The sequence below is a fragment of the Micromesistius poutassou genome (genome assembly GCF_964030765.1).
Source record: "Micromesistius poutassou genome assembly, chromosome: 7".
Classification (NCBI taxonomy): Eukaryota; Metazoa; Chordata; class Actinopteri; order Gadiformes; family Gadidae; genus Micromesistius; species Micromesistius poutassou.
The window spans coordinates 13489957-13501537 of NC_140277.1; the positions used below are offsets into that span (position 1 = coordinate 13489957).

At 45.9% G+C, this 11581-nt stretch overlaps 1 protein-coding gene across 1 annotated transcript; it reads left to right on the forward strand.

The window, feature by feature from the left end:
• Nucleotides 1-3254: 3254 nt before the first annotated feature.
• otx1 (orthodenticle homeobox 1) lies at nucleotides 3255-5254 on the forward strand (the record flags this gene model as incomplete). The annotated part of the gene is made up of 3 exons (XM_084470983.1): nucleotides 3255-3351; nucleotides 3570-3721; nucleotides 4406-5254. 3 exons carry the CDS (start codon nucleotides 3255-3257, stop codon nucleotides 5252-5254), a joined length of 1098 nt encoding a protein of 365 aa, XP_084327109.1.
• Between the last annotated feature and the right edge of the window lie 6327 nt (nucleotides 5255-11581).

The following is an 11581-nucleotide window of genomic DNA, read 5'->3' on the forward strand; positions in this document are numbered from 1 at the left end:
AGCCCGGGTTGACAATACAATTTAAAATAGTTACATCTACTTCTCCCATATTTGGTTTAATAATTTTTCTGTTAGCCTGTATATTATAAAATGTGTTTTTTTGTTTAAAAAAATAAATAGTCCCACGCTATCTATTATTTCCCTCAGCAAGAACTCCAGAGAGCAGTAGGCTAGTTTAGCTCTGCTGTTGTTGACAAACAACACAACAACTCACATCTAAAACAACCTTCATCATTCACTTGTGTTGCATATCCTTCATTTTGTCCCGAAAATATTATAATAAGCCTATTTGTTATGTTAAATATGTAATCATTTTATTTCGAAGTAATTACTAACTTTCTAATTAATTAATTAATTAATTCTAATTTAAGTAATTAGCCTACATTCTTGTTGTTGTAAAAATAAATAAACTAGGCTCACTAACTACTTTATACTAGATTTACTTTATATTAACTTTACTTTTCACTAACTATTATTTCCTGCTGGGCCGACAGGATGATTTGATGTGTTGCTGTGTTGCCATCTCAACACTAAAGATCACACGGTTCCATTAAGAGCCCATAAGTTCAGTTTAAGATCCACTATGTTACTATCAGGTTGTTTGGGTTGATCTTTGCTGCGATTTCACTACACTTTCCCCACTCCCCGGACTTTTAAATGCCTTAAATAGGAATACAGAAACACAGAGCTCATATGCTGTGTGGAGGCGCTTTGGGCCCATGGAGGATTTCCATCTTGCTCAGATCGGTCCGGACCGACGGGGAGGGGCTTACCAGCCTGTTCCCCCGCGCCGATTGGCTTTCGTTTCTGCCTGTCATTGCACACGTGGTCTCTGATTGGCTCGGAGCGGGCGGAACGGCAGGTGCCCTATGCTCATAGAGGGGTGGGGAAGTGAGAAGGTGATCAATCCCCACCGTCTACACTAGCCCCTTAACACAGTGACACACACACACACAACCACCAGCCCGGGCAAATTAGTTTGATTTATTTGGTCGGAAATCCCGGAAACATTTGGCACCACAACACAGAAGGACGTGGAGGCACGTGTCGCTGATCAGTTTGGCTCAGTCTGGTCTTCATGTTCCTCGGCGATCTGCTGTATTTGTTTTCAAGTGAGTCGACGGGCTTCCCTTCCCTACTTCTCTACTTCTGGATATTTACTCTGCTGTTGCTGGCCTCCCGCAAGGCCCCCGGACGGACGCCTCGGACACGGGAAGGATTCCCCCAAGGTAGGCCACCCCGGCAGAGATGTCCCCATAATAAGGCTTCAGAAGGACTCTTATGTCAGGTTCTGTGTTCAGTGGAGAGAGGGAGATGCGGGGTGACAATAACTAGTGGAAATGGGACAGGGTCGCTGCAAAGGGAGTTGGAAAGTTGCCTAATTTAATAATAAATGTGTGTGTGTGTGTGTGTGTGTGTGTGTGTGTGTGTGTGTCTGTGTGTGTGTGTGTGTGTGTGTGTTTCCATTCATCGCTAATATTCCTGTGACATTATGGTAAAGATCTATTAATGGTTACGACAATTGCCAACAAGCAAAATGAGTTAAATTCAGGTGACTAATATACAGAAACCCTGAGCCTATTTTTTATTTCATATTATTCCAGTCCAGTCATGCATGTAGGCCCTGTGTGTTTTCTTGGAGTGCGATTGGCCATTCTAATGACTCGCGCACTTGTAGGAGATAATTGAAGAGGCGAGTTTGGGTTTTAGTTAATTTGTTTGGCTGATAAGGACCTTGTGAAGCCGCTCTCCCCGGAGGTGTCATCTCATTATAATTGAGTTCATTTGCAAGAAGAAGTCTCCTTTTCCACGTCGCTCATGCGATGCTGAACACCAAGTCAGAGAGACGTCCCGCAGACCGCGGCGGCTCGAGCCCCTCCGCCTCGCGTACGGCCTTGTTGATCACTGAGTTCAGATTCGGTCCTCATCGGGTTAGAGGACCGACATGGAATTCATGAGACATTTTGTGGTATTTATTTTTTCTTACAAATTTAAACGAAACAATTCAATTCAGTGGGCTTCTCCCTACTTTATTCCACAAAACGTATTGGCCTAAATAAGTGGATTATTGATTGCATATTGAAGTAGGATTAAAGGTTTAGTAATGGCCTGTTTTGGCCGCTAAGGCCTATTATTAAAAAGGTTGTGGGTGGGATCCTGGCTGACCGATGGGCTACAGGACTTATTGTGGACGTTGATTTACACAAAAACTCAAACTCCAAAGTTACCCGTGAAAAGGGAAATAAACGAAATAAACTGATTATTTTTAATAACTTCTGAAGCCACTGAGATTTTGGAAGTTCTTAATTTTGAATTGACCAAGAAACGAATTATGTGCGTTTACATGGAATTTAATCTACCAAAACACATTAGTGTATACATTAAAATAGGGTTTTATTTATACGTTCAAATATGAATTGTTTAGGGATGTGTTTTTCTAATCTACAGACTGAAAGTATTATCTCAAAATGTACATGCCCGCAATATTTTAAAAAGGCCCGACTCTTTCTGGGCTAAATAATAATAAATAATAAATGGCCTTCACATTATAAGGTCAGGTCGGTGGGTCTCAGCAGTCATGTTGGGGCTATTGGGGATAACTACATGTCTCCATATTATTAATATTATTAACTTTGTACGCGGTAATCTATGCCTGTTATAGCCTAACCAACTAATAGAGTACATTTATTTTTCATTTCCTATTTGTCGCTGCTGCTTCATCTTGTATATCATATATGTTATTATATATTAGAGGCTACCTATTTAACAATGTCGTTGACATAGTGTAAAATACATGAACATTTGAATAGTATTTAAAATTAACAATAGGCACAATTTCAATTATCCACATAGGCGCATTACGTTAAGATTGTAAACGGTAAAGTGGATAGGTGAACTATTATTATGCTCAAGGGTGTTAAAAAAAATCCCTGATCCATTCCAATCTAGCAAATCCTTGGAGATGTGTAAAACCCAATCCATGATTATTTTAGCAGTCACATTTAATTAAGACAACAAAGGAGATTGTCCGCGTTTTATATGTCGCATGCAAATAACCAATCGACCCACTGAGTGGCCTTTTTTTTTTTTTTTTCTTCATCTCCGCCTCTCCTCTGAAGCAACGTGTATCTAATATTTATTTGTCTTTTGTTGATTTGCAGTAAACTGCATCGCCCCCCTCTCCCGTCAAGCTGCAACATCGGGGGAAATCCAACTATTGGCAAGATCTGGGGGGACCCGTGACTGCCTCTAGCATGATGTCATACCTCAAACAGCCCCCCTACGGCATGAACGGCCTGGGGCTGAGCGGCACGGCCATGGACCTGCTGCACCCCTCAGTAGGATACCCAGGTAGGCGTGTGTGTGTGTGTGTGTGTCTTCATTAATGTGTGTGTGTCTTCATTAATGTGTGTGTGTGTCTTCATTAATGTGTGTGTGTCTTCATTAATGTGTGTGTGTGTCTTCATTAATGTGTGTGTGTGTGTCTTCATTAATGTGTGTGTGTCTTCATTAATGTGTGTGTGTGTGTCTTCATTAATGTGTTTAATTTTGTTGTGGATCCTCTCCAGCGACCCCCAGGAAGCAGCGTCGGGAGCGGACCACCTTCACCCGCTCTCAGCTGGACATCCTGGAGTCCCTGTTCGGTAAAACCCGCTACCCGGATATCTTCATGCGTGAGGAGGTGGCACTGAAGATCAACCTGCCAGAGTCCAGAGTACAGGTAAACACCAACGTCTTTACTCGCTGTAGACTCATTTGCTCTAAGATGAAGTTGGGCATGAAACATGGCTCATTTAGAGTTTCGGGCTTTTGACTCTTTTTTTTTTTTTTCTCCCTCACACAACTTTGTATTCAATTCAAAGCACTTTGTTCATCCCCAAGTATAGATCAGGCCAGACGATGAGCACATGTTGCTATCTTCTGCACAGTGTTCTAGATGGTGGGCGTTGGGTAGGACTTGAGGACTGTACTGTACAGCCTCTCCGTACTGTAGTAACGCATCAGTCCCACGTGTCTGGTGGAGCCGGGTGTTAAGGGGGGGGGGGGACCGAGGCCGGCCTCCCCCCCCCCCCCCGGCGGCCTCCCGGTCGGAGGCTGCGTGTGAAACACAATGCAGAGCACCGTGTGGCTCTAGAGTTACCCTGCTGAGTGGGGAAAGCTGATAGCCTGTTCTCCTAGCGCGCCGCGTACCAGCTCCGACATTAGACCCTGACAGGCCTAGGACAACGGGGGCCAGGGCAGAGCTGAACCCGGGGCCTTAATAAACCTCCAACATGGCCGCTCTGCCTCCCCCCCGCCTCCCCCCTGCCCCCCCCCAGGGCCCGGCCCCTGGGTGTGTTGTGTGTGTGTGTGTCTGTGTGTGCGCGCCGGTGGCTCATTCCCGGGCGTGTGCTGTGCTCCTTAGGTGTGGTTCAAGAACCGCCGGGCCAAGTGCCGGCAGCAGCAACAGAGCGGCAGCAGCGCCAAGGCCCGGCCCGCCAAGAAGAAGTCGTCGCCGGCCCGCGAGAGCACGGGCTCGGAGAGCAGCGGGCAGTTCACCCCGCCCCCGGTCTCCAGCACCGGCTCCCTCTCCTCCTCCTCCTCCTCCACCTCCTCCTCCTCGGCCAACCACGCCGGGGCGGTGGCGGCGGCGGCGGCAGCGGGGCTGCTCGGCGGTGGCGGCGGCGGCGGGGCCTCCTCCGCCTCCATCGGCGCCGTCTCCTCCATCTGGAGCCCGGCCATCTCCCCCGGCAACGGCCCCGGCGGGGCGGCGGCGTCCGCCGGCGCGCCCCCGCTGTCGGAGCCGGGCCCGCCGGCGTCCAACGCCTCGTGCATGCAGCGCTCGGTGGCGGGGGCCGGGACGGCCTCCTCCTACCCCATGGCCTACAACCAGACGGCGGGCTACGGCCAGGGCTACCCGGCCCCCTCCGGCTCCTACTTCAGCGGGGTGGACTGCGGCTCCTACCTGGCCCCCATGCACTCCCACCACCACCACCACCACGCCCACCAGCTCAGCCCCATGGCCGCCTCGTCCATGCCGGGCCACCCGCACCACCACCACCACCACATCGGGCAGGCGGCGTCGGCGGCGGGCCACCACCACCCCCACCACCCCCACCACCAGCCCTACGGCGGCTCCGGGCTGGCCTTCAACGGCTCGGACTGCCTGGATTACAAAGAGCAGACTGCGGCCTCCTCGTGGAAGCTGAACTTCAACGCCTCGGACTGCTTGGACTACAAGGACCAGGCCTCCTGGAGGTTCCAGGTCTTGTGATCCAGCATCTTTTTTTTTTTTTACCCCCCCCCCCCCACACACACACACACATACACACACACCCACTCCCCCTTATAGTGTTTTTTGTTTTTATGAACAAAAAAAAAAAAGAATTATGAACCATTATATACCAAACTAGTAGCAGGAACCTTGGCCATTGGTACGCCGTCTCCCGATCAGAAAGGGTTGTTAAAAAAGAAAAAGAAAAAAAAACTCCCAAGAGGCCCGATGAAGTGAAAAGAGTGAACACGATCAGGCGCAGCTGCGTGGTTCGCCGGTGAGGAGGAGTGGGGTTTTTAAAGCGCCTCTGGGACGACCTGCACGTCGCTATACTGTTCTCACAACCCTGTCTGAACCAAACCTCTTCTGATCTCCACCAGCGCTCTGGCTCTCGCGAAGGACGCGCGTCTGGACGGGCGCTAAACGGGCCTCACTCAGTGCGCAGGCGCTGCCTGCACCGCGCGCTCTTTACCTCGACCCTATGAATCATGTACAGTTCTTATGTCTTATTTTAGATGAGAGATTTTAGTCGGCTACGTTAAGGAGCTGAGATATGTAAATATGTATTTGGGTCAGTTACAATGACCGCGTTGATTTTGTTTCTGAATTTGAAATGGTTTATTACGACTTTGGAAAAAAAAGGATGTAAATGTCTTTCCCGATTCCAAAGAGAACAAATTGGCTACAATGTTTAATTTTTACACTTTTATTGATAAAAAGAAAGAATAGGCTACCTTTTTGAAGTTAAAATGTCTGAAAACCTAAAATATATAAATACAAAATATACTGGAATGATCAGGTACAATGTATTCACTGCTATTAATTAGTAATAATTAATATTTTCTCAAGACACCTGACTTGGGCAGTGTCAAATGTGATATGTCCTATTTTAACAGCAGCACTTGACTTGATACCGAAGTCAAATCATTTGCAGGAATGTGTTTTTATTATCCCAACATGACAGTGAACCGTTGAATGTATCTTAAGGCGACCATCCTTGCATATGTTCACACAATAAAGATCCGTTAACACGTCTTTTTCCGTGTGTGTGTGTGTGTGTGTGTGTGTGTGTGTGTGTGTGTGTGTGTGTGTGTGTGTGTGTGTGTGTGTGTGTGTGTGTGTGTGTGTGTGTGTGTGTGTGTGTGTGTGTGTGTGTGTGTGTGTGTGTGTGTGTCCCAGTGTCCCAATTGGAACGTAGTTTTAGATGAAATTTGACACGAGTGAGCTTGGTTGCTCTATTAGCGTTAGATTAAAGTGTTCTCATTTGAACTAGTCACACTTTTGTTTAAAGCGTGTTTCATTTTTAATTAACTTTGCAGAACGGGGTAAATGCAAATGAGCCATAATCATCCTGACAGGCTGGGGACGACGTGTACATGCGGGGCGCATTCCCACTTTAGAGAGACACCCTTTTTAATCCTTTACAATTGAAACGCTAACGTTTCCCCTCGCTTTAGCGACGACGCGACGCGCAGAGGAAATGCTGCTGGTTGACGCGGCGCCCGCGGGGCGTCCCGCTCGAGGCGGGATCGAACCCGCGACTGTAATGACGCGATAATGAGTACCGCTGTTGGCGCGGAGGAGTTGATCCAAAATAACCCGGAGGAAACTCAGCTTGTCTGACGCGCTAATTAGGCGGGTGGGGCCAGGTTAGAGGGTCAAACTGTGTGTGTGTGTGTGTAAGAGTGAGAGCTAGAAATGGGGAAAGCGAAAATGCTCCCAGGCATAAACTGTGGGAACGAGGTGGTTTTTGTTCTCCGGCTGGTAGGCCCGTGTTTTTTGACGTTTGTTTCAGAAGGCAGAGTGAGAAGTAGCAGGTGTCTTGGAATAGTTTCCAAACCATCGGTGCATCTGTCCTCCGTGGGACAGGACGGGTCCACCTCGTAGATGAATATAGGTCCACACGGACATGCCGATCGGCCTCTGGGTGTATTTGCAGACCTATGTCAAAAGAAACGCGGTGGCTTAACTAAAGCCCCTCTCTCAGTGAAACAGTGTGCGTGTGCACAGCAGCTGAATAAATAGCCTGCGAAGGAGGACATTACACGTGTTTGCTCTGCAGCATTAAGACCGACGACACAAACACGGCTGGATTTGTCGAATTTGCATCAAATAAACATTTGCAACCAATCCTGGGAATAGTTTAATGGGTTGTGCATCAACACCTGCTCCTCAGCTCCACGGTGGACACAATGGACGGAATCAATTAAAATAAATCAATTAAATAACCACTTTTAGGGTTGTTTACCCACTGTCATAATACCAGCCTACAACACAGCCGAGCTGACATCACAGCAGCCATATGTCCCGTGTTTTCCTGATTGTTGTTCTTTAAATCCTATTTCCATTGCCATTATGCAAAGTGGAAATTAAAGAAATCAACAAAACACATCATTTAGCGTTAATGGATTTCCCGAATTGTGGGATCGGAATAATATAAAATGTGTTTGACAGTTATTGACGAACCCCTCCTCCAGGACCAAAGTAGTTTAATCAGCTTTAAGACTCACTTATCTTCAAAAAGTGTTCATATAGGCCTATATATATATATATATAGTTAATATGCATTCCCTGGCGATGACACACAGGCGCTATTGTGTATAAACAAAAAACGGGGCTACCATTACCTAGGCCTATAGCAGTAATAGGCCTATTTGTTATAACTTAAAGTTTACAACTTAAAGGTTATAATAAACCTATACCGCTGGAGGACGTTAATATATAGTGCCATTCCTACGGGTCAGAATAAACTTTTAGGAATTAGTCTATCTTAACTCCATCTAATAGCTGAACTAGGCCAGGGTTGGAGGCCTCTTCAAGGCCCAACTAGAATTATTATCACATAAAAACCAAACGAGTCCGATGAGCCACAATAGTCAATAGGCCTCATTTTAAAATAATTGTGGAAACAAATGTAGCAAATGTAGGCTCAAGAGATAACTACAAGATGAATAAAGTCCTAGTTGATGTTGTTCGTCTGCATAGCTTTAAATGCATCACTCCAATGCTTGGCGATAAAAACACACATATATGGCATGTATGTTTCTATGGCATTGACATTAGTCTTGATGACTAGAAAGTTAGGAAAGCTTATATATATTTTATTATCCCTAAATCGTCCAGAAACATGCTAGTTAAATATGATAATCGTTCATGAAGAAATGAAAGGGCTAAATCATTTAATTAATTACTTCATGTTCACACTCACATATCGAATGTTCTTTTTTTTTTAATACAAGGTGAAACCAAGCGTGGTCAGATATAATATATGTTAGAGGTTATTTTGAGAACTCGAACCGACAGATTAGTTCCTATATTTAGATTTAGATTTACAAATTTTGTGTGTAATTCTGACAACTCTATATCAATATTGACATTGCTAAAAAAAGAATTGTGACTGAAAACCTAAACAATTAACGCATATACAATATACTATACATATACAACTATACAATTAACGCATGGTATTGACATTTACCACTTAAGATTTTTACCAAATACTTCAAATGTTCAAGAAAATATCACGAAAAAGAGAATTGCATGTTTGGAGAGAGAGCCACTGTAGTCTCCAAGCAAGCTCACAAACACAAGCAGAAGACTTGTATTTCTCTATATTATGACAATGTAGTGTAATAACTGGGTTAGTAACCGAGCATAGCAACAAGTTATTGAATGGATCATGCTGGCACGTTAGTGTGCAGAATTACAACGGTGGGGTTGTTAAATCTTCTACAGTTGAATGTCAGGGCAGTTCACGGTAAAGTTGGGACTTGTCATGTTTTGGAAGGAGGACGGAGGAGTGAAAAAGGCAGTGCAGTGGGATCTGATTGGCTGCCGTACACGGCTGCCAGGTCCTTCAGTCCTAGCGTGTCGGTGGGGCGGTCTGAGCACAAGAGGAGAGCCAGAAGAGGCATGTAGGGTTGAGCTGGGAGGTCACAGGAAGGTCATGGTTCAGGGTGTATTCTACACCGCCGTCTCCAGTTTCTGGGCCTTTGTTAGACGAGAGCTCGGGATGTGGTTCTTCTTAAAGGGCTTGGTATTATTGTTTATTGTTTATACGTTTTGGGAATAGTCAAGGACAATCACATTGGGAATCTGTACACAGGCTATAAAGAAAGGTTTGGATGGTTTATTCTTTTCCAATGGAACCTGAGTCAGTGGGCCATAAATTGGTGTTAAGTCTATTGTGAGCCTATTGCTAAGTTTAAGTTACAAAAAAAGCCCAACTCGTCTATAGAGCACTGACACGCAGGTCTCCAGTGGTAGGAAACACCACGCAGCCAGCCGTTTCGAGTCGAGTCCAAACGCTCGGGAGGGAATGGAAATACTATTGGTCCCTATAACAACAGTATTGGGATTGAAAAGTTGAGTCTGGTAGCCAATATAGCCGACCTGGCAGGGAGAAAGCAGCTTAGTCACCCCTATGACACAAGTTACTGTGTGCATTCATGACATTTCAGCGGGGCTTGCCTGGGTTTAGCCAAGCCTAACCCAGCCAAGCGCACCAACTCTCACTGTGGCTCTCTCCAGCCAGGGCTGCTGACAATATTACCAATGTTGCGAGCGAGCACGTCTCCTGCCAACACACAGTGGGCCGCCGGTCGTCACCGCAGTGAAACACTTCCCACTTCAATCCTTTTTCATCATTTGAAAAGGAACGACCGAATGACTTCTGATGTTCTTCCGTCTTTTTCGAGCACTACCTGTTCACACCTTTTACTGCCATTCTCTGAACTTCATTTAGATCTGTTGCCTCTCAGACGGGAAGGTCTAATTGGGTAAAAAAGGCTCTGTATGATCTCATCTGGAAAGGATCTGGTGGACTTTGGACCACAAGTCACAACTTGTCCCCCCCCCCCCCACCCCCCCAGACCTCTGAGAGGGGCTTAATGGAACACTATGGGCCTTCAGGCCTCACTGGCCTCCAAGCCCTAGCATCCCATCTGCATGTGGGCCAGCGCCCTGGATGTGCTCTTATTAAAAACGTCTCTATACATCAGAGGAGGAGCCTTACCTCGGTGCCAAGCCACACCCGGTGTGCCGGTGGTGAAGGAGAGACATTCCACAGCCTGTGTGTGATGATGATGGTCATCACTAAGCAGGGCGTTTCATTCTCATTGTTGTTATTGTTGTTTTGGTTGTTCCTGAAATCCGAACAGATGCCTTATGAAAAGGCATCGTTGTTGTTATTTCTGAAGCTGGTCTCCTGCTCTTATTTTACCCGCTCTAATAATATGTCAGATGCAGCGTGATTTGTCGTGACTAAGCTCCATGCCTCGCTCCCCTGCTCAACCTTCTGAAGATACACGTTTGATCCTCTTTGTGGGAGTGTAACCCAACATCCAGCAGGAATATGGTGTAACACAGAAATTCAATCACACCTCAACTCACACGTTGGCTCATACTGCAAATCGCTTTCCGTATGCGCTGTAGCAGAGCAGGACAGATTTGAAACTGCTTCCATACGTTTTCCTACTAAGGATTACAATTAAGACTATAATATTGGACTAAATAAAACATAAACCATGTGACTTTGACACTGAAATAATGGTGATAGAATATGTATTAATAGCCAGTCAGATACTAGATAATGGATGCAAGCCCTTCCCCATGGAAGGACAAGGAATTAGCCCCATCAATGCTATGATTAGATCCATGGGGCCAAACTGTGGCCCCTAGGCCTACAAGGAAAGACTACACAGCTGTTGCAGAGAGGAAAAGCCAGATAACCTGGATAATAGTAAGTGCTAGAGGCCTGACTCATTTTCAAATGCTAACAAGGCCGTTTCACAGCCTCGCCTGCTGTGCTGAATGCTAATGCCACTAACAAGTTTATCTCTCACATTCATCTCAGATGGCAAAGATTTGTGCATAACCCCACAGCTTTGCAGTAAACCTGCTGGCCACATTTGAATGAAGCATTACTATTTCAGATATGCATATGTATACCCAAGCTGACATCATTACGTTAAGGTTAACAAAGGACAGTCTCTTATCCTTCACAGCATTTTGTGTGTCAATATATATTCAGGGAGACTAAAACGTGGCTTGTTCCCCCATCAACAAGATGGGAGGAACTTATGCTCGCCTGTTAAGCAATTTAGCAGTTTTTATTGGAGCCGTCAAGTCAAATAATCGGTATATAATGCAGCTTTGGTTTGGGAGTGATGAGCGTGCCGAGAGAAGCACTAAAGGGCAAGGACAGATGCCACTTCTGCTCGCTACCACTGCAGCTGTGTGACTGTATCATCGCCAGGGAAATGTACCTTTTTGATGTCTACACAAGGAAAGTATTAGTATCAGACGGAACCCAAATTCATTTTACTC